At 43.3% G+C, this 23947-nt stretch overlaps 3 protein-coding genes across 3 annotated transcripts in view; 1 reads left to right on the top strand and 2 right to left on the bottom strand.

Annotated features, from left to right (window-relative positions):
• LOC144741866 (dynamin-1-like) overlaps positions 1 to 6971 on the bottom strand; it is an 11888-nt gene extending 4917 nt beyond the window's left edge. The window contains 2 exon segments of the mRNA XM_078624360.1: positions 1601 to 1739; positions 6793 to 6971. Coding sequence (XP_078480486.1) covers positions 1601 to 1739; positions 6793 to 6971 — 318 coding nt within the window.
• A 1474-nt stretch (positions 6972 to 8445) lies between these two features.
• LOC144741865 (somatostatin receptor type 2-like) lies at positions 8446 to 9440 on the top strand. Its single transcript, XM_078624359.1, is given in 3 exon segments — positions 8446 to 8868; positions 8870 to 9340; positions 9342 to 9440. Coding segments are annotated over 3 exon segments (966 nt in total). The 5' UTR covers positions 8446 to 8472.
• Positions 9441 to 13650: 4210 nt separating this feature from the next.
• LOC144741864 (ubiquitin carboxyl-terminal hydrolase 22-like) lies at positions 13651 to 23746 on the bottom strand (the record flags this gene model as incomplete). Its single annotated transcript, XM_078624358.1, is given in 13 exon segments — positions 13651 to 13693; positions 13772 to 13919; positions 14393 to 14457; positions 14862 to 14953; positions 15634 to 15683; positions 15686 to 15759; positions 16760 to 16921; positions 18252 to 18357; positions 18817 to 18976; positions 20875 to 21041; positions 21859 to 21960; positions 22053 to 22166; positions 23614 to 23746. Coding segments are annotated over 13 exon segments (1416 nt in total), but the record flags the coding sequence as incomplete, so codon positions are not given.
• Positions 23747 to 23947: the final 201 nt, after the last annotated feature.

Below are 23947 nucleotides of genomic sequence, written 5' to 3'. Positions count from 1 at the left end.
TGGTAGTAGTACCTTCTGTGTACATCAGTAGTAGTAGTATTAGTGGTAGTAGTACCTTCTGTGTACATCAGTAGTAGTAGTAGTGGTAGTAGTACCTTCTGTGTACATCAGTAGTAGTAGTAGTGGTAGTAGTACCTTCTGTGTACATCAGTAGTAGTAGTAGTAGTGGTAGTAGTACCTTCTGTGTACATCAGTAGTAGTAGTAGTAGTGGTAGTAGTACCTTCTGTGTACATCAGTAGTAGTAGTAGTGGTAGTAGTACCTTCTGTGTACATCAGTAGTAGTAGTAGTGGTGGTAGTAGTACCTTCTGTGTACATCAGTAGTAGTAGTAGTGGTAGTAGTACCTTCTGTGTACATCAGTAGTAGTAGTAGTGGTAGTAGTACCTTCTGTGTACATCAGTAGTAGTAGTAGTAGTGGTAGTAGTACCTTCTGTGTACATCAGTAGTAGTAGTAGTAGTGGTTGTAGTACCTTCTGTGTACATCAGTAGTAGTAGTAGTGGTAGTAGTACCTTCTGTGTACATCAGTAGTAGTAGTAGTGGTAGTAGTACCTTCTGTGTACATCAGTAGTAGTAGTAGTAGTGGTAGTAGTACCTTCTGTGTACATCAGTAGTAGTAGTAGTGGTAGTAGTACCTTCTGTGTACATCAGTAGTAGTAGTAGTGGTGGTAGTAGTACCTTCTGTGTACATCAGTAGTAGTAGTAGTAGTGTGGTAGTAGTACCTTCTGTGTACATCAGTAGTAGTAGTAGTAGTGGTAGTAGTACCTTCTGTGTACATCAGTAGTAGTAGTAGTGGTAGTAGTACCTTCTGTGTACATCAGTAGTAGTAGTAGTGGTGGTAGTAGTACCTTCTGTGTACATCAGTAGTAGTAGTAGTAGTGGTAGTAGTACCTTCTGTGTACATCAGTAGTAGTAGTAGTAGTGGTAGTAGTACCTTCTGTGTACATCAGTAGTAGTAGTAGTAGTGGTAGTAGTACCTTCTGTGTACATCAGTAGTAGTAGTAGTAGTGGTAGTAGTACCTTCTGTGTACATCAGTAGTAGTAGTAGTGGTAGTAGTACCTTCTGTGTACATCAGTAGTAGTAGTAGTGGTAGTAGTACCTTCTGTGTACATCAGTAGTAGTAGTAGTAGTGGTAGTAGTACCTTCTGTGTACATCGGTAGTAGTAGTAGTGGTAGTAGTACCTTCTGTGTACATCAGTAGTAGTAGTAGTAGTGGTAGTAGTACCTTCTGTGTACATCAGTAGTAGTAGTGGTGGTAGTAGTACCTTCTGTGTACATCAGTAGTAGTAGTAGTGGTGGTAGTAGTACCTTCTGTGTACATCAGTAGTAGTAGTAGTAGTGGTAGTAGTACCTTCTGTGTACATCAGTAGTAGTAGTAGTAGTGGTAGTAGTACCTTCTGTGTACATCAGTAGTAGTAGTAGTAGTGGTAGTAGTACCTTCTGTGTACATCAGTAGTAGTAGTAGTGGTAGTAGTACCTTCTGTGTACATCAGTAGTAGTAGTAGTGGTAGTAGTACCTTCTGTGTACATCAGTAGTAGTAGTAGTAGTGGTAGTAGTACCTTCTGTGTACATCAGTAGTAGTAGTAGTGGTAGTAGTACCTTCTGTGTACACTGCCGTACTGTGTTGACCAGTTCACTAATCACCATGTCGATACATTTGGTACAAGGTTCTTTGATCAGAGAGATCTGACGCTTCACGATCGTCTCAAAGGCCATGTCAGGAGTAAACAGACCGGTCCTGAAGAGAGACGGAGGTTACATGCAGACTGAGAAAAGAAAGTTCAACTCACTGCTGGTCTGCTACCAGAAGTCTGGTGCACATTTCTTTTAATGTTACAAGTGGTGGAGTAATCTCCCTGTCAACCTATCAGAATCACATTAGTATTACTGTTATTACTGCTACTACTCCGGCCAGCTCTATTTAAGCAAAACAAAATGATTGTCCTTCCAAAGGAGCAAACACTGATCTAATATTCAACACACACAAATGTATTGTGGAGCCTAACGCGTCAAACGCACACACACTGGCTTTAAAACAAATTAGACCAGTTGGATATTATTGATATACATGGTTTGGGAAGTGGGATTTTAAGGACTTTTTTTTAAATCAAAACAGTATTATATATGCACAATCGCAACATTTTGGGGGAGGGCTTATGTTTTCCAGGTAGAACAAGAAGATCAAACTTCTGTTTGGTGTTGGCGGGGGGGGGGGGGGGGGGGTGATGATGCAAGAACAGCACTTGAAGAGAAACAGGCCCTTTGGGTTCTGACAAGTGAGTGCAGAACTGCAATTCCACACCAGTTAATTCTACAGACAGATATTTGAGCCCGAAAGAAAAGAGAACAGAGCTGAAGCTGAAGGGGAAACAACGTGACAAGTCAAATGAGGACAACATCAGGAATCCCTTCCAAAACTTGAAATATTACAGCAGCAACAACAAACCCCAAACACACCTACAGAAACACCGACAGTGTTTCCACTGATGACGCTGACAGTCTGGGTGCACTCAAATGCCAACCACCTGATGTTACCTCTCCATCAGGCTGATCACCACCAGCTGAGTGATTCACCACAGCTGCACCCAGCAAACATGTCCAAAAATATGTACAGAATAGTACTTGTGTTGCTAGCAGACAGACATGTGAAGGCACTTTGATTAGAGTCTGAAATGATGGTCAACATGTTTTCTTGTTTTTTCAAGGATTCAAAGGTTTCTTTTTGTCTCGCAAAAATATTCCCATCTCACTATTTTGCTTAAATCAGCCAATATTCACTTAAGCCATATTCAGAGTCACACAGTGTCGCAGCATTGACAGTGATACTCTGAAATCTCTCCCCTAAGAACCATAAATGAAAAATGGATGGACGCACGTTAAAAGGATCTCTATATTTATTCCAAGAAGAAAAGAAAATGCTCAGACAGAAAAGGGGCGGCCAGTCAATTCCATGTCTAACCCTGGAGACACACATTCAGATGCCGACCCCACACAGAGCCACAGGTTGTGGGAGCTGACTGCCAAGGGCCAGACATGAGACTGAAAATAGCTTCAAATATTTGATTCAAACGCCGTAATTTGCATTTGAATTAGTATGCTTAACAGAAAATCAAGAAGTATAATTAAATAGAATTAAAACTCGATCGAAAAATATCACAGCGTGAAGTCTTGAAATGTTTGCAAATGTGTTTTCTTCTCAGTAGTTATTACCAGGCAGGAGCAGAAGGAAGTACGGAGGTAAGTAAGCACCGGATGAATGCAGAGAGCTGTCAGACGTCTGCTGGTCTGATCGGCAATAAACACAATCAATCAGACCGAAGAGGCTTAAGGCGAGCATTCACACCAGTGACCCACAAAACAACCCCATTGATCGCGTTGACAGCCAATTTGTATTTGTACAAGTTTAGTAATAAACAACGGCAGTCATCATTAAGAAAGAGAACCGGTGTTTGATTGTTTTGGTGTAAGTAACAGTGCTGATTGTCTGTGATTGACACGGATACCTAAAGCTAACCTCGACCTTAACCCCGACCCTAAGCTTGACCTTACCTAGGAACCCAAGCCCGACATGACTCCTTTTCAGTGAGGTGAAAAATAGGTGTCATATCTCAGACTGTGTACAGACGGCGTACATTTCCTCTGGGTCCTAGTCGGAACAGGGTCTAGGATCTCCTTGTCCTGTCTGGTCCTCTCAGCGGCCCGTGAAGAGTCAAACAAGACTCTGTCACCTGGACCAGTCCTGGAAATTCATCCTACGGTTACTTCCACACGTCATCTTTCATACACATTACACATTGAAGAATTTAACACCAGAATAAAAAAAAAACAAAAAAACTAAGGGTGGGGCTGTACTCTCAAAAAACAGATCCAAGCCCTTCTTTGATGTGAACACATTTAATTGTTGTTTAATTTGCTAAAATAAATCTATCAACAACATAAAAAGAAGAATCGAACTGAAGTTATGCACTAATTTCATCTTGACATTCATGGAATCAAATTGCGTTTCATTTGAACAGATCGCCCATTGCACACTGGAGGACACTCGGCGCAGACAGACACACCTGCGGTAACTCTCGGTGAGTACTTTGTGTTGTTCTATTATAATATGATTATTAAACAGTTGTTGTGACGGACAGTGAAACGGGAAGAAGTTCAGCAGCTGAGTTAAAACCTTGTAGGCTATTAAGACAACAGAGTCAGCAACAAACTAACTGCAATATCACATGTTTTATATAGTGGGTTTGTTTTAACAGATGAATTGAATCCACACAAATAGTGGACAGGTTGATATCGTCCGGTATCACCAGGTCTCAACAACTGTGTCTGAGCCTCAGGAGGCTTTATCACAGCAGCCACACTCACTTTGAGTAAATAGACAGCAATGTGTGCACTGTGACTTGGCTGAGGCTCGTGACTGCTTTTTTCGATAAGAGCCATGGTGACAAGTTGCAGGATAACAGATGCTGCTGTTTTATCAAACTGGAGAGAGAGAGAGACTCCTTTTTCAATTTGATACAATACGCAAGTGAGTTTCGAATCCAGCTGAGTTGAATTGTGCGCAACAACTGCAGCTAACTAGTCTATGATGACTAATCCACAACTGAAAATATGAAAGACTATGAATGGCTTTGGGTGTATTGGTCATATGAGAACCATAACACACTGGACAGCATCTTAAGATGACACAAACGTGCGTCTCAATGTCTCGTTTCTTCATAAGGACGCTTAATCCATTTCAATCCACAATGTTATACCTGATTTAATAGGGTCGATTCATTTCACCTGGACATTCTGTGAATTTATGAATCAATGTGTTCTGTATGAATTCCTCATTTCATTAATGACAGTAATCATCATCATCATCATCATCATAAAACATAATGGCTGGGGGAAAAAAAAACCAAAATTGAATTTACTCCTTGTGGCTGGAATTGGATTTTTTCCTTTTTTCTTCTTTTGTTAAAAAACAAAATGCCAAAAGATGACAGAGAAGACAATATTTCTTTGGCATTTGACTCAGCTGTCAAAGAAACGTCACATGGAAACAACCAAAGAAGCACCGACTCTGATGTTGTCAAGGAGAACGTCGGTGTAACGTCTCCAGAGGACAGTTGATTCCATCTGTCCCCGCACAGGAGAAACAGCACTGTCTCACCTTAACTAAATATTGTGTAACCGTGTGTGTGTGTGTGTGTGTGTGTTGCTTGTGAGCATTAGCACACCTGCACTTTATTTCCCCAAACAGCAGAAATACTACACAGACAGACATCACTACTCCCTCGTACTCCCTTTGTATTTTGAAGCTGCTTTGGGCGACTAATGGGTTTTCAATTTGCCCTGCTGAGATGAATAATTAGAACTTTCAGTTCAGGGCCTGAGCCAGCTTGGTGCTTGATCATCCCTCTGTAATTAGAAAGCAAATACAGATCTCAGCTGGGCTGCTGCTGCTGCATCCGTCAGTTAACGAACGGAAGAATTAATCAACGTCGTACGTCGGCAGGTTTCGACGTGTGCTGGCAAACGAGGCTGCCGGAGATCTTCAGTGTGATGGATGCTGGTTTATGAAGGTCTGTTGTAAGTTTACACTTAAATTGAATGAAATGAAAATTAGCAACAAATAAACAATGAGATCATCTTTATTTTTTTTTTTAAATTCAGTTTTACTTCACGTGTAGGTCGACTCATTAAACTCATATTCAGAATCAGTCCTTCCTTTCCACACGTTCAGTGCACCATTTCATGCTGTTTTTCAGTGGATCAAGTCCATTTATTAATGTATTATTTTTTATCGTATGTATTAGGATTCCTGACACATGTAATATTTAGAGTTCTGTCCTCATCCATTTTGATTTTAAAGGTGCAGCGCTACTAAGCACTGTACTGATGTGACCTTTATTGTGTATTCCACTTCATGATCTTCTCAAATGCTCAAAACATGACGTGTTCACAATGCCGCACGGTATCGTTGCGGTCACTGGCGCCTGTGTTGGCTGGAAGCGTAATGAACCAGTGTGGTTCGTTGGTTCAAAACGATCCCTGTCATGAGGCTGGAAGATGGAAGGTCAAAGACATTTATGGAAGGTCAGTGGGAAACAAACATGGTTTATGCTAGGGCCCTCATTATGATGGCAATTTAGTGTGTGTGTGGTTGCTATGGTGGGTTTTTAAATATCCTATCAACCCACTGTAAAACAACAGCAACAAAAGACACAATTCATTCATTCATTCATCTGCTCCGGCTACGGGTCGTGGTCGAGGGGTGAATGTCAGGGTTCACATGGAGGACAGACAACCATTCACACTCACATTCACACCTACGGGTGATTTATAGTGACCAATTAACGTCAGCATGCCTTTGGAGGTGGGAGGAGGCTGGAGTACCTGGAGAGAACCCACGCAGACACAGGGACAGCATTGAAACTCCACCCAGATAGGTCGGGAATCGATCTAGGGCCCTGTTGCTATGAGTCCACGGTTTCATGTACTTAATCACTGGAACACGAGTTACGTTCGGTGGAAGTTAACTGAGCTCTGCGGCTCCACGTCACCGCCTGCGTGCGATCCGGTGTAAGTTTCAGCTTCATCTGTATGCAAACGAGTGTGACAGGGGGCAGCCGGGCTCTGTCTCCCTGAGGTGTGCGTCCAGCAGCACCTCCTCCTCCGCGCAGCTCAGCGCGTCCTTTAACTCCTCTGCGCTCTGTCCGGATGGAAACACTCGGTGCGCGTCACGGCACACACACCGCTTCCTCCACAGCCGCTTCTCCTGCCCTTTTCTCCTGCCATCTCTTTACCATTTCCCCTGTGGGGATGCGAACCCATCACACTGCGGAGACGTTTCCCGCTCGGCGGACACCAAACTTGAGGAATACTTGATGAATCCGTCGTCAACATCCTCAGTCTCCAACAACGGCGGTCGTCGCAGGTAAGAAGCATCCGGAGGCGTTTCGGTGTGGATGGAAACCACCAGCATGCGATTTCTACTTTGTTCAAATGCACAAAACACTTATGTAGTATATTTTATGTTATATATTGAATAACTCCAAAGTAAATTCCACTGTCTATGATATTGTTGTATATAGTTGAATGATGGTCCAAATATCATAAATCATAAATGATCGTAAATGTTGTTTTAACTTAACATATAAAATAATTACCTGACGTTCTGAAGAACACGTTTCACTCCATTTTTGTTTTATTATATAGTCTTTCCATGTTAGATAGATAGGTAGATAGATAGACAGATAGATAGATAGATAGATAGATAGATAGATAGATAGATAGATAGATAGATAGATAGATAGATAGACAGACATGTGATGGAAATTCTCAGCATGAAATAATCAATAGTGCAGCCACATAGAGGAATTTGTCTCATAGCAGCTGATTTACTGAAGCACACACACACATGGAGAGAGAGAGAGTTCTTTAGAACACATTTGTCTGCCTGTTCATCCTCGGATACAAGGCAGACAGCACGTGCCTCCTGTTTCCAACTGCTTCATTATGCAAGATTCTGTCCGTCCACCTGACTCAGATGACACCATCTCCGAGCTCAGACATGACTAACAAGTGGTTGTCTATTCGCCAAACCGAGCCGGTGTCTCCTGCTGCCATGGAGAAAATGATCAACCAGGATAGCGAAGCCTTTCGTGGTGTTGACAACAAACTAAGTTGCCTCCCATGTATTGCAACCTGCTCTTCATTCTGAGCACAGGGAGGCTTCAGGCAGTACACAGGTCCCCCCCTTCATTCAATTACTTAGGCTTGGGTCAGTTTACATCAATGCCCACCCCCTAATCAACTGAAAGAAACTGTGTCAGCAAAGATTCCAGCGTTACCTGTCGTAGCTGATTGTTTAACAGTGAGTGAAGGGCAAGTCCCTCCTGAGGGAGATGATATGTTTGTGCCGGGCGAGACGTGATTTCCCTCGGTGGTGATTTCCCCCCCACGGAATAAACACATCCCAACGATGTCTGAGATAGTCGGCGCCTTCAAAGCCTCTGTCAATCAGGTCTGTCCTCCAGAGAACCCGTGCAAATCTATGCAGGAAAACCTCTCCAGGCCATAACGGTGATTAGTGCCCAAGGTTTTTAAAAGACCGACATACTGTCCCATGAGGACAAGTGTTGCCATGTGCTGTCCCAAATACTCCAAACGCTTCATCGACCATGTGATAGTCACTTATTGTATTCACATCGATTGAGTCAACACTAATATCTGGTGGAGATCAAGTCATTCATGAGGTATTGACGCTGTTATTGACGTTGATGTGTCTGCAGATGAGATGTCTTTCTCTGTGTGAGGCATAGAGACACAGCGGTATCATGAACTCCTGGACCTTCCCTTCGCCCCCTCCCAACCTGTCAGACAACTTCATGTACGACAGTGTCATACTGGGCAATGAGTCCGACCTCCACGGGAACTATACTGACCACACCTTCAACAGAACCAGCACGGTGGTCATCACCTGCATGTACTTCCTGGTTTGCACCATGGGCCTCTGCGGAAACGCCCTCGTCATCTACGTCATCCTGCGCTACGCCAAGATGAAGACGGTCACCAACATCTACATCCTCAACCTGGCAGTGGCGGACGTGCTCTTCATGCTCGGCCTGCCGTTCATCGCCATCCAGCTGGCGCTGGTCCACTGGCCCTTCGGTCCGGTGCTCTGCAGGGTCGTGATGACTGTTGACTCTCTGAACCAGTTCACCTCCATCTTCTGTCTGATGGTGATGAGTATCGACCGCTACCTGGCTGTGGTCCATCCTATAAAATCCACAAAGTGGCGAAAGCCCCGAATGGCCAAGACTACCAACCTGGCGGTGTGGGGGGTGTCTCTGATCGTTAACCTTCCGATTGTTATCTACAGCGGGGGTGATCACCAAGCATGACGGATGCTTCTGCACCATCGTGTGGCCTGAACCTCAGGAGGCCTACTATACCGCCTTCATGATCTACACCTTCATCCTTGGCTTTTTCCTCCCCCTGCTGGTCATCTGCCTCTGCTACTTGTTCATCATCATCAAGGTGAAGTCCTCGGGCATCCGCGTGAGCTCCTCCAAGAGGAGGCGTTCGGAGAGAAAGGTCACACGGATGGTGTCCATCGTGGTGGCGGTGTTTGTGTTCTGCTGGCTTCCCTTCTACGTCTTCAATGTCACCTCGGTGACGGGCACCATCAGCACCACCCCCATCCTCAGGAGCACCTTTGCGTTCGTGGTGGTGCTGGGTTACGCCAATAGTTGTGCCAACCCAATCCTCTACGCCTTCCTGTCGGAGAACTTCAAGAAGAGTTTCCAGAACGTTCTCTGCATGAAGAAGGTGGGTGGGCTGGATGAGGGTGGAGCGCAGTGATAGTCGGCAGGACAAGTCTCGCATGATGACGGATCCGATGGAGACCCAAAGTACTCTGCTGAATGGTGACCTGCAGACAAGCATCTGAGAGGAGGATGGAGATGTGGCTCACATCAGGGGCGTCAAGGGACGTTATGAAATGCAGTACTGAATGTTGCTCTCAGTGACAGGAATGTTTTGTTGATAAGGACAAAGAGGGTTTTGAATATTTGTCTTTACAGTATTAACTGCGTTGACAGACGATGACTCATCCATTCTGTCCCCGACTATACTGCAGTGTTACAGATCGTGTTTTGACAGTACATTTCTGTTACTTAGAACTGTTTCATTCCAAAACCTTCATTTCACTTGTAATAACATTTTTTTTTTTTTTGTCCCAGTGACAGAATGAATGTCATTGATTCTGTTCTACAGCATGTCATTTAATGTGTGAGCACTTTGGTTTCATACATGCCCATGAAATGCAAATGTGGATAACAAGCAGCCAAATGAATCACTTTAATCCTGTTTCATTAAAGTTATATGAATAATTTATATTTTGTTAACAGCCAGCCACGAACCAAAGCGCTACTATTACGTATCTATATTTATATTTATATCAAATGACATCGGTTTGCCTATTTCGATTTGTTATTTATGTGCATCATGTGACAAGTAGTAATTCTGTTGCAGTTGTGAGTAGCTGCTTGCATGAAATATTCCAGACTGCATGGTTAATCACTTTGTAACGTGAGAAGCTCAGATAATATGGTTTAAAACCTCTCCGGTCTGCACAGAGAGATGACATGATGCCTAGTGGGTGCCCACTATTTTCTGTTTGGAGTTACGACACCTATTGTGAAACCAGTGATGATTGAAGTGTATTTTCTTTTAAACTCGGATTCAGTTTGGTATTTTGTTGTTTGTATAGAATGCTGCGTGGTTCGGTTGCTACTCTTTTTCTCTGTGGATTATAATGACGATTGTCCCTCGCAGTCATTTGTATGCTGACACAGACTTGTCCTCCTCTTGTGCATCCTTGGCATTTGAGAGGCCACGTTTCAAGTGTGTTTTTTTTTTTTTTCGTATCTGGGTCTGTGAGAGTCGTGAATTTGAGAAGGGCTATGACACTTACCTCTACTCAAGAGGCTCTGGTGTTGTTCATCATCACTGCAGTGTTGCTCTGCAAGGAGAACCCTGTGATTTTTATCTGCCAGAGTTATTCATCCAGTCCATGACATGTGCCAAAAAAAAAAACTGGATTCATGTAGAAATAATCTAGTGTGCAGTTTGCATGTTTGGAAAAATGTGGATATAATGTGATTTAGAATCACTCAACGTTTTTGAATGTGTGATCATACGATCTTTGTTTGATGATGCACAGGATCAGGCTGCGGTTATTAAACTGGCATACCCATTGTATGTCCTTGCAGTAAACTGCACTGTGAAATACTTGAAACACTCCCAATAGTCCTATTGATTCTATGGCAACAGCCACCGAAAGTTCATCCCATTGAAAACACCCATCTATCATAATAAGACACTGGAGATGACTCTGCATATGAATTACAAATACAGATGTTCCTCAGACGACTACGTGGACAGACTGCTCTCCATCATTCAGCTGTACAACAGGACACCTCAACCTCATGACTTCTTAGCTGAATAAATAGCTTGTGTAGTACTTGTACGAGTATGTGCCGACAAAAACACTCTGAAGAGTGTTTAAATGTAGCAGATAGTACATTGTTTACTGTGCGGGCTGAAGTTGCTGTTGTACAAAGCCAATGCGCAAGTTTAGATGTGTTGCAAATAGTAACACTTTGTTTCTTACAATGATGCTTATTTTTGAATAGAGGCATTTTTAAAGAATGCATTGGCTGCATTTGTTCCATTTGTGGTTTAGGTATGTAATTATGTGCTTCTGTCGCTTGAAACATGTATAAGGTGTTTTGGCTACATTATGTTTGATGCAGCAAAGAAAGAAATGTGCATTTATGTTTGAATTGAATAAACACGTTTTTCTGTGTAACATTGCATCGTCCACCGTCATGTGTTCGACTCAGTGATTCTCATCATTTTAATTAGCTCTGTATTAAATGCTTGCATGCCAGGAAAAAAAAAAAATAGAGGACGCTCATAATGTGTAATATGCACATTTTTATGACAATAGTATGAGAACGATTTGTTTGAGACCTTTTAATCTGGGATTTATAGACATCTTTACTTCACATTGATATCAGTCTGTAAGGCATTTACATACCTGCATTGTGCATATTCATGAGCAGGAGTGTTTTTTTTTTTTTAACCCCTTTCTCTCCAGATATTGTGCTTCTTGGTTTGGCCAGAGAGTGGCGCCATAATCAGATGCATAACTACACATAGGCGAGATCTGAGTGAGATTCTGTCAGTCGAGGCTGCTCTTTGTCATTAAAACAGCTAAAATACAAGGACTGTACAGAAGATCACTCACAACACAAATCATATGCCATAAAGTGTGTAAAAGAAGCAAGACAGGACATACACGTTCTACTTTCGTCGCATTTAATCGCTGAAACTGAAAATGAATTTGTTTCAGCTGCCTCCCTGAATGTCCTCGGGTGGAATTAACCTGCAGTGGTACACAACGCACCACAACGTTTCACTTGTCTGTTACTTCTCAGAAACCCACAGCTGCTCTATAGTTGAGGTTCTGCAAAATGATATGTATGTTTGTATTCTATTACTGAGCAGCTAAAAAAAAAAAAACAGGGGTTGTGGTTTGGTCGTGGCGTTACTCTGAAATTGGTTTGGGCCTCATCTTAAACGTGTGTGTGTGTGTATATATATATATATTCTTTTTCCCCCACACAGTCAGTGATATGCAAACAGAACAGACTACCTGATGTGCATGTTCATTGTCTGACAGCATATTGACTGAACAGAGCGCTAGATTTACTGCACTGCAGAGGCAAAGATGCACCATGAACCACGTAGCTCCTCCACCAGCCAGTTGCCATGGAGAAGATAACACTGACGGACTCCACGCCGAGCTGCGGTCGCATCGCCCATTTGTGTGCAATGTGTTTTACCCTTTTTTTTGTCACCAACAGAGTTGCATTCCCACCTTGCACAAACAAAACAAACATCCTGATGGTCAGCAGGCCCTGTGGTATTACTTCAGGCAAATGTTTTTAAGGTCATCAGAGCCAGCTGTATGCAGTCCCCCCCCCCCCCACTGCCAAAGGTGTTCAATAGCAGAGACTGTTTTCAGAATGTCGTAAGAAGCCCAAAGTCACGATCAACATACAATTTATAAACAGCAAAACGTGAGCCCATTTAATCAGCACCATCATTATACCAACAATTCCACAAGAATGAAAGTATAATACGTCAAAAACATTTCCAGTACCAGGACAGCGAGGGACATGACTGTACTGAAAGATTCTAAAAAGGACACAGAAAAACAAAAAATAAACAATATTTCAATGAGTTGCTAAAAAATATATATATATTCGCCTGCCCTTAACCAAACTTAAAAATAAAATAATCAACACAGTAAATGATGGAGCATGAGCACACTCAGGTCCATTTCTGTTCTGTTTCCATGGCAGCGCTTCCTCGGCTACTGGCAAAGGCAGCTTTGCTGAGCTCTCCATGTTTGCTCTTAAAAAAATGGATGTATATGAGATTCGTACAGTATTTCGTTACTAAATTCACAAATGATAAGAATCATAACCAGACGTTAAAAGTGTTTTTGCAAATTTTATAATACGTTGCTTTTCATTTTTTATCTTTTTTTTTTTTTTGCTTTCCCATATGCATACGACAACCAACAGTCCTCCATTATGACTAAGTTAAATGCTTGGTCAGTTGAAACGAGCACCATGGGAGAGAAATGGAGGGTGTGTGTGGGTGTGTGTGTGCGTGTGTGTTGGAGGGGTGAGGGGGTCAGAATACTGTCGAAAGAATCCAGATGTACCCGAACAGTCGGACATGCGTAGACTCTGCCCCTGCAGCAGGAAGGCGAAGGGAAAGAGGGAAAGCAAGTGGGGGAGGGACTTCTTCCCTCTGCCCAGACCTCCGACTGATGATTCTCCTCTTCATTCAGTTTTGTCAAGTAGATGCCAAGAAGTAGCTCAGTGCTTGATTTTTTTTTTTTTTTTTTCAATTCGTCTGAAAGGTTGCATGATTTCACATGTCTTTTTGTCGTTTGTCCTCCAGAGCCGGAGGAGCAGACTGTTAGTAAGAGTTTCAGGTAGGTTTGTGTTTCATACTGTCCCCAGCCTTTTGATTCTCTCATTCGAAGCAGTGGTTCTTCATCGTCAGTGTCACAGAGACTACTCATACTCAAGGAACTGTTTATGGTAGAATAAGAGATACCTATGGAGGGTGGGAACAAATACAACATCAGTTTGTATCCATACTATTCTGAGCTGATTCTGCTGTTCTTTTTCTTACCCTTCACTATCAAGTACATCCTTAATGCTGGCCTTAGTGATTATGGCATCATCACATTTGAACCACTGGTCTTTGTGCTGGCGGATGAAGCTGGTGTAGTGGCCACTCTCTAATGTGCCTTGATGGTTGACTACCGCAAACAATTGAATACCTGAAAATGAAAAGCACACAATAAAAATGTTTGTTTTTTTTCTGGTGCCTGGCTTCACTGCTACCTGAGAACCTGAGAAAACCAAGTAACTGTTGCTATTGCTTTGTTGGCCCCATCAAAGAAAACACATACACCTTAATAAAAAATCTGCTAAAGCCTGAATGAAATGGAATTTAAAATTGTATCTGGTCCAAAGTGAAAGTTATCTGCTTCACGTTCTAACAACACTTGAGACAACAGTTTAACCCTGAAAACGGGCAGTGTGTGCAGAACTCACATCAGTACCAATACCACGTAGTCTGACTAAAGGAGGAACAACACCCGTGGAGTCAACTGACCAAAAGAAAGAAGGAGAAGCCTCTTTTCTACTTTGAGTGGTAAGGTACTTCTGTGCTAACTGGCCAACATCGGGGCCTTGAATGATGTCAATGCAATGGAACAGGTGGGGCGGAATGTTTCCCCAGATACTCACTTATTGTCATTGTTTATTACGTCGACCGTCTGTTGATACTGGCCGTTCATTCTGCTCTCTTTACTGTGGGACAGAAAAGGAAGACTGACTCAGAGCTGTTATATTGTATACTCCCACAAGGTGGCAGGATTGTACTATTTATGAGAGCATATTTATTAATCACAACTCAAATGCTCTTATTCTCTCATCTGTCTCCAGCTGAATGGATGCTCCACGCAGGGGTGGGGCATGACAAGTGCTGCATGTTCCACTGACAACGAGATATCTGGACGGAGCATCTAATTAAGCCATTTAGTGTTTTCCGGAGAGATGCATCTGCTGTGTACAAATAATATATCATATGTACATGTAGACATTCAAATATATTAAGATAGAGACGCCTCTGTTTTTTAGTTCATCTATGTAAATGTTCACACTAAATATACATTTATTAGATGTAGGGGCTGCTGGCTCTACAGGAACCTCACCTGGATGCCATGAACGGCGTCATGTCCAGCTCTAGAGGAAAGGAAACATATGTAGTGATCTTCCGCCGCAGTTTAGCTGAGTGCTCAAACCGCTGGAGATAGCCAGAGAGAGAGGGTGAGAGAAACAAGGGGGGGAAGGGGCAGAAAAAATGGCGAGAGAAAGAGAGAGACACGGACACAGAAATGGGGGGAGGGGAGAGGACACATATTTATAAATAACTCACGTCATGATTACAACATACAAAAAAGTGGAAATGCATGTTTTGAAAAGCAGACATTCACACATCTGTGTATTTAAATTATAACAGGCTCCATCTTTAAAGAGGCCGTCCCTTTGAACACGACACGGACATCTCAAGCATGAAATTCTGTCTGATACATGAAACATAGGACATGGGAGGCTGTGTAGGGCATTAAAATCATAGGTGTCCGGGGACACTACATCAGAGTGCAGCACAGTAGGAGGTTTGAACTGAACACAGCTGTGCACCAGCACAGCACCATGTGATTTTTATGAGCAGATGAAACATTTTTTCAACCACAGGGCAAAATATATAGACAACTAGATGCAAACACTCATAGGAAGAAAGTAGAGAGGAAATTATATGGAACACCCCAAACACACACATTCATCAAAGAAACTCACACGTGCACACTCACAATTGCAGGATCATGTAGGCGACATGATACTGGTTTGTAAAGACTGAAACTGCTTTGTTTTTTACATGAGTAATCTGACGATGACACAGTGGCAGGTAAAGGTGTGACTCACTTTGAGATGAAAACATGCTACGATGGGGAGCTTCTTCATTGTCAGCTGTTAGTGGACTCCTGGTAACTATGGCAACCACCACACTTGATTTTGGCACTGCTTCCTAAATGCTCAGGCCGTGTAAACCTGCAGAGGGACAGAAGGAAATGAAACAATTAAATGTGTAAAAACAAACAAAAAAACAACAAAAGACACAAAAAAGACAAAAAAGTAAGACACCTGGATGGAAGAGAAGAAGCGTTTCTTGACAAGATGTTTTCTCTGGTAAAGTCACACAGGCCGTTTGTTTACACAATTTGCACCCTGTCACAGCCACTGAGTCTCCGAATACAAGAATCAAGTCAGTCTGAAGATATCTCAGGGCCTGTGCATCTCTTCTGCCTGCAGAGTTTTGGTGCATCCACTCTCTATGCCAATAAATCCGACTCAGAGCCCTGCTGGTTTTGTCAATACCATCACCACGGCAACAGCACCAATCAGTTCTGTACCTTTAAGAGACTTGCTGCAGCAACTATGGGTGTGTGAGGAGCTGCAGCAGAAAAAAAAACAGTCGGGAGGAAAGGAGGAGGGGGGTTGACATGAGTGTGAGGTGGAGGGTGAGGGAAACGGTAAAGTATTGGGTGGACAGGAGAGGGAATGAAATAGGATAAGGAGGAGGAAATAGATTACAAGAATGAAGAGGCAATATAAGAGATGGGAGGTCACACCTACCCTTCCGACCTGATGAGGGTAGAAGATGAGAATCAGAGTGTAACAGGGTTACTGTGCCTGAGCAGACGCCACACGTGATCCCGTGTTCAAGTGGAGGAACAAATTAACTTCCTTTGACTAAGAGTGGTTTGATATGCAAGAACTTGAAGAGGGACAAAGGCACAGGCAGCTTCCTCAGAGACAACAGGTGGAGAGTGGGCAATACCTTTATTCCTCTTCCAAGTCCATCAAATCTCATTATTTTGAAGACTAATTTCAGCTCTGCTTTAGCAGGAGGATAGCTAGAAATAGGAGGTAGGATGTCTGCTCCTGACTGATACTGCTGCTAGTTAACCTTGTTATATCTGAAGTACATTTTATGGACAAGAAAATATAAGTAACAGTCGTGGATCAGAGGACAAAAGTAAAGCAGTACCTGCGTAAGGCAGTTCTGGTGAGCGTGGTGGACCCTGATAGGTGGCTCTCTCCGTTGACTGTGCTGCCATCCCCTCCAGGACTGAGGGGCCAGAAAGGTGTGGATGAGCCTGGTAGGTCCAGACTGATATCCCAGAACGGATCTATCGTCGTCGAAACCCCACTGCAAGGATGGAAATTACACTTTATATCCGAATATTACATTTTGATTACAAATCTAAATAGTTGTGTGGCACACAGTCGTGTGACCCGATGAAAGGATGATGACATGGATGGCAATACACACGCAATCCCACGGTCTGTGGAGTCTGATCATGTTTTTGTTTTTTCAGCAGCACAGAGAGACAGAGTGAGCGTGTGTTTAATTTACTATTCATCAATGTGCAGAATGCAAATCAGCAATGTGTTAAAATGGTTTTTACATAAGTAATTTGTATTATTACAGCTGAATGCCTATGATGGACTGCAGCCCAGGCAAAATGGAGGCTCCAGTGCAGTGCTCCAGTGTGCTGCTGTATGTACAAATATGCTGTGTATACGAAGGGAAAGTGCTCCTGCATTTCATCAGGTGATGAGTCATAGTGCTGTAATATCCAGAGGTACCAGCAGGGGGCTAGCGAGGCAACCTAGAGGAAGGATGTTTATTTCCTTCCAGAGGAACTTGAAAGTATTCCACTTATTGGTTACATGACAATTGTTTGCCTGCTCTGTATGCAGTACTACATGACAGGGTTCTCCAATGACTGCAGATCTTTAAACTGAGGAGACCGTAGGCTGAAATAAAATCTTGGTCCAATGTGCAACAACCTCAGACGTTCCATCCCACAGTGTACATACAGTGAGAATGAACTTTTCAGTCAGACAGGAGGACCATTTAGAATCCTGTGTATCAAAAACTGATGAAAACGTCTGCATTTCCATAGCTTGGGGGGAGAAGAAGTGGTTGATAAGTCATGTAAAAATGTAATGAGGTGCAGGACACTGATGCTTTTTTTGTATACCTTAAAATATGATTCAAGGAGATCTTTCATGATTATTGATGAATTCAACTTATGGCCAAAACAATCAATAAGACAGCGCCACTACTTTTCTCCACAGGAGGCAGGTAAGGGGCCCCGCTCGAGGTAAGGGGCCCCGCTCGCCTGCTTGTGTGGACGAGGTGCTTTGCAGTTCAGTGCAGCGTGTTAGTGTGAATGTGACAGGATAGCTCTAGGGGGAGGGCAAGCAACGCTTGAGTTGTGCTGCTGTCTAGACAACCCCCCCACCCTTACCGTGGCTCTGCAGGGACCGGGCCTTTAAAACAAGAGCAGCAGAGAGGACACTACCAGTGGGCTACCCACTCTGGGGAGACGGTTGGTGTCAGCATTCATCAGCTCATTGGTGGAATGACAGATGAATGAAAGAGTAAACGTAGAGCGAGATATAAGGCAATGACCTATCAGCATCGATGGACACCTGCCCTCTGCTACTTTACGATCTCAACAGACACTTACTGGCAAACTTGACAGGTAACATCTGATTGCAGGCCCCCAGTGAAGATTTGGTCAATGATGCAGTTACAGTGGTTTGGATTGTTGGCCTTCTTCCCATTGTCGTCTCCTGCAAACCACAGAGTATAAATATACACACTGATAACATTCTCTTTAGTGCCTGTGAAGGACTCTGCCTCTCTTTCTCATTTTACCATTCCCCTGCAGTGTATCCTGGCACGTTGACACTGGATTCTCTATAGCCAATCACAGCAAGCTTTACTGCCTGCTCTGTGGGTGAGTCAGTCTGTCTCTGCACTGCATCGAAGCAAGGCCTATTGACATTCCTCACACTGCTTACTTGCTGTCCCCTTGATACATGTTACTGTCGTCCCACTGCAGTAAAGTGATCGAAGGCTGAAGTTGTGTGAATTCTGAGAAGGTAGGTGACGGGATGAGGTAGGTAGGTGACCAAAAGTGGACAAGTCTTATCCTGACAATCCTGACATTGCAACATGTCACAGCCTCTAAATGAGGTACCGACCCCCTGTCTGAAATCTGATCGGTCAAGGAGTCAAGTGAAGCTTACTGATGGTGTCTCCTTTGCAGTGCCTGTGCAGTACGTCCAACGCGGCGATGAGGAACTCGTGAGCATCTTGCTGCTCATAACCTGCGAGGTGACGTGCGTGAGTCCACACCAGGTGCAGCAGCCGGAAGGGAATGTGGGGCGAACGGTGGCCCGAGTAGAACTGAGAACGGGAAGGAAATATGGGACAGTTGGAGGGGATGAAGAGGAGAGGATATTAGCCTATTTGACCAGGTGTTGTCTGTCTTATATCTAGCACCCCTCTCCTCATTTCACACCTACATTTCTCTCTGACACCATGGTGATGATTAGCTACAGCTCCTTTGAGAAAATCCACAACATGTGACCAAACAGGATGATAGAAAGGGGGCAGCAAAAGCATAATCTGTAACAGAGTCCTTCGGTTGTCGTGGGAATTACAGTGAGTCACAATCCAGGTCAGGGTTGGGAAGATGCAAGCAAGAATGAAACGGAGTAGAGCGCTAGCGTTGGTACGACACTGAAGCTCCTAGCCTAACTCATTAATGCAAGAGATGGCTTCACTTCTCCTCACACACTTCTCCTCCTTCTGAGGTCTGATTGAGCTGTGACAGGGGAAAACATGCAACGCTGCAACCTTTTGCGAATCTTACAGGGTTAGTCTTTTTTTGACGGTGTGAAGGTGGCTGACAAATGAAAAGATTGAACGAGAAGGGTGAACGGGGGAGAGAGGAGGTGATCAAAGTAGGCAGCGTCTGACACTTTCACATATAAACAGATATATGCAGCATTGATGAGGATATGGAGGTGTGCTGGAAGTGAGCAATGAAATTAGACCGACAGAGACGGGCTGATTAAGGCACTGGTCCCCAACCACCGGTCCACGGACCAGTTATGTGTTACCGGACCGCACGGGAAAAAAATTCTCTCCTGTCTCTCGTGCGACTCTTTTGCTTTACACATGTCACTGTGATAGACACAAACTTGGTGGAAAATGTGTCAACAAACATCGTTGCAGAGCTTTATTGACGAAGCCTGCGGAGGAGGAAACAGAAGAGCAGCCTGCAACTTCAAAGAAATTTAACAGACAATACCAGCAGGCATATTTGAAATACAGATTTATTGCTACAGGTGATTGGCATGCACCGCTCTGTATAATGTGTGGCGACAAGCTAGTGAGGCGTTAAAGCCTTCAAAACTTTGCAAATGGAGACCCAGCACACCGCAATATAAGACAAAACACTTCAGGTGTCACTGTCTCCCCCAGATGGGACTGCTTGGTTCGCACAGAAACAAGTGTGGGGTGCACTGCAGTTCAGGTAAATCATATTTTTTTATGCCACGTTAATGCCAATTACATGTATTATTAGATATTATTATTAGATATTTGTTTTCACACTGGAATAATGTGTTTATCCGCTGCCCAATGAAGACCGGTTTGTGAAAAACATGACTGATATGGAACTGGCCCGTGGCGCAAAAAAAGGTTGGGGACCGCTGCCAGTGGTCAAAGTGTTTAAAAAAAAAAAGACCTTACATTTCCAGTCACAGAGCTAAATAATCAATGTCTGCCTCCCTGGGTGATGATGGAGGTAAGTGACTACTTCTTTCGTGTTATGTGGCTGAACTACTCAGCCAACTGTGATGGGGAAGGGCTGTAAGCGTGCTGTGGTGGGAGGGGGATGGGTGATGACTCAAATCATTATAACGCCACTTGCCATCTGTGAGCCCATACATACTAGGAAGTGAGAGGGTGTTGGGAAAAAAATGAGGCAGTGTGGGAGCGAAGTGAGGAGTGTTTACGTAACGATCAGAGTCGCTGTTTTTGTACGATGTAAAACGCCTCACTTTTGAATTGAAGAGCTGGGATTTGCATTGTTATGACTGGTCAGGTAGAGCAGTAATTAAAGTGGGTTTGTTCATTTGGCTGTGGCTCTATGCATTCCTTTCAGGCAGGGTTAATCCATACACTCACTGTTTGGAAAAAATAATGCAACAGTGACTCAGCTTCCTGTAGTGCTATGTTATAACCAAAATATTTATAGCAAACAAACCAACTGAGGAAACCTGAGTGCATCATACCTCCTGAAAGAGTTGCGACATCTCACACACCAGACAGGAGTTTGACTGCATCTCACACTTGTGTCTGTCAGAGAGAAAGAAGTCTCGCAGCAGCGGTGTGTGTGTTAGGGCCTGAACAATACAGTTCATGAAACATGTGTTGCCCAGATTTATTAACCCTCGTAAACCTGCAAAACAAGAAGAGAGAAAGAGGAGTGAGAACAAGACAGAGAGGGATGTTTAACATGACAGCGTACTGTGGTTCACCCTGACAGAATTGACTTAATTACCACCTAATACATGTTGATTGAGTGATTCTGGACTGGTACAGTTTTAGCTCGTATCCAGTTAAAATTGAATTATGTGTCAACATGTGTCTGCTCCCGTAGAATCTGAATGGATTCGTTTACAGTGAGAAAGCAAAGCAACACTCCTCTATCGATGGCTGGAAGAACAGGTGACACACAGCAAGATCTTGGATCTAATCCAGCTGAGCAAGATTTGGTTCTGGTAGAGAGCACCCAGCAAGAGCTTAAACACTGTAGACGTGTCCTGTTGTGCTCACACACACTAACACGTTTGCAGGTTGTGAGATACCAACCAAGCTCTTTAAAGATACAAGGAGGTGAATGATGACAGGGAACAGCGTGCAGTGGGGTAACTGGTGGTATCAGCAAAAATACATTTACTAAATCAGACACAGTGGAGATAAGAGGCAACCCAAAGCAACAGATCACTGTGACAACGGAACAAAGAGAACACAAAGTCTGGAGAAACACGGAGACAAATCCAGGCCTTTATCAGAGAGGGAGGAAGACAGTGTTCTGATGCTCCCAGTGCATGGGGCTGCCCAGTCTTGATGACCTTGAGTATCACTCTTAAATCCCTGCGTTATCCCCAATGTGCACTTCTAGCATCAGAACACACACTAACACATCAACTGTCCACAGCCTAGACGTGATTACTTTTAGACACTCAGACCTAATGGTGCACTGCAAAGCCCACCTATGGTACAGTTTGTAGTGATTTTCCTCCGCTTTGGATTGTGTCGTAATAATTCTAGCTCTCTCTTGGTAGGTTCCCATGTTGTGTACTTCTCTCCTATTCCTGTGGATACAAAAAAAAACAATGATGTGACAGCACCAAGACTGCAGATCTCAAAAGAACACAGCACTGTGACAGCGAACCTGGTAATATACCTTGCAATTTCCAGGCTTTTCTCTGTTCTTCTTTGGCAATCTGTTCCATATCTTTGTCGTAAATGTAGTCTTGACACACAAAACAATATATGCCACCATATAATAAGTCTATTGCTGGAATCAAGAAGGAAAGAGAAAAAAGATTACACCACAACTACAAATTGATTTTTCCAGCACAGTAATACGTATAGAATTTCTTTCTCCTCTTCCACCTCAACACAATTGCTTTCCATGGCTTTCCAGCTCAGCACAATATATTTTCATCTCTCTATCTTCATCAGCTGCAAAGGGGAAGTGCTGAAATAGGTGTAGTTGTCTCCAACCCCCACCTGTTTTATTCTAACACATCGTCCTCTTCCATTCTCAAACTCCACAGCCACAATACCTCAGCTCTGTTGCCCTGACAACCTATTTTTAGCCTAGTTGGAGATATTCTTTTTTATGTTTTTGGTGCTACCCACGCTGAGAAAGTGAGCTAACGCCGTAACCATGGCACCCTGATGATTGATGTAAAGAATGCCACTGTTAACAGACAAATGGGAAACAAAAAAGAAGTTATAAAAAAAAACGACTGGATGGGAAGAAATTAATAAATCCTGCTAATTTGAGTGAAGAATGAGAGAAAAGAATGAGAGGATGAAAATGTAGGAGAAAGCTATGGAGAAGGGTCCAGAGAGAGGAGTGGCTGACCAGACAGGGGAGGATAGGTAAGTGATTAAAGGTAGAGAAGAACAGAGTGCCAATGTCAGAGAATTTCTGAGGAAAGTTCAGAGCTAATTAACACTGTAGCCCTGCATTTGGGGTATGTGTGTGTAACCAAACAGTTGGAATCTTTTAAATCAAGTCAGATGGCAAACAACCTACCGATATGTATTATGACCTGAAATCTAACACCCGTCTACCTTATTTATCACAATTGTCCTGTAAAGTGGATGGCTGCTGTCTGATAGCTGTGGATGAACCAAAATCCAACTTGAAATGAAAACAGTGAGTATCTGAACATGTGAAATTCACTAAACTTGCCTTAACTTCCCTGTGTGTCTATCGTTGTGTGTGTGTGCGTGTGTTTCCTATGTGTTTCTGTACTTTGCGCCACTTGTTTCATGTCTCACTTAGGTGCCAAGGCCCTCATTCACACTCCTTTTACCAGTAGTCACGGCAGCAGTAGGTCACCAAAGCAGCAGTTTGGCTCAACAAAGTCAGATGCACTTTGACAAGAAACGCTGAATTCAAACAACTCGTTTAAGTTTGTTCCGTAAAGTTTTGCCTGCATTTAGACAGAGCGACGGCTCAAGATATGTAGAGCTCCTACTGGTATGGTAATGTGCAGTAGTTACAGTGAGGCTCAGCTTCCCGATAACTCGAGGAGAAATTTGCCCAGTAATGCAGTAATCCTTCAAAAGCTGTGTACCACAACTGAGAAGGTGGCAGGTGCTTGTGAAAAATGACACGATGGGGCCGAGTATTTGCATTACAGTAATAAATGGATCATAAGAATACTACAAAGCAAGTACTTTAAATTTCAGAGAATAAAGGGAGAATAAAAGGTCACACGACTTACCTAGATTATGTCTCTTGTTTTTTGCGTGTTCGTGGATATGTTTCTTCGTAAAGCAGCCAAAAAACACACAGTAGAGGCAAGAGTGGAGTCGGTTCAAGTGGGCGCCACACATGTGACAGATACACGACCTGGCCTGGGGGCAAAAACACGAAAGGAAGGAAGGGAGGGGGGACAAAAACAATGAATTAAAAATAAGAAGGAACAGGACAATCCGAAAATTCATTGCAACATGTCAGAAGCGAGAACTGTAAGGTGATGTAAGCCGGCAGAGTGGAACTCCCTGCGAGATGAATTCTATCTCTATCTTCCTGTTAATCACACCAACATTTGGTGC

This window comes from Lampetra planeri, unplaced genomic scaffold (assembly GCF_965212315.1).
Source record: "Lampetra planeri unplaced genomic scaffold, kcLamPlan1.2.h2 scaffold_752, whole genome shotgun sequence".
NCBI classification, from domain to species: Eukaryota; Metazoa; Chordata; class Hyperoartia; order Petromyzontiformes; family Petromyzontidae; genus Lampetra; species Lampetra planeri.
This window is presented reverse-complemented; position numbering and strand designations above follow the sequence as displayed.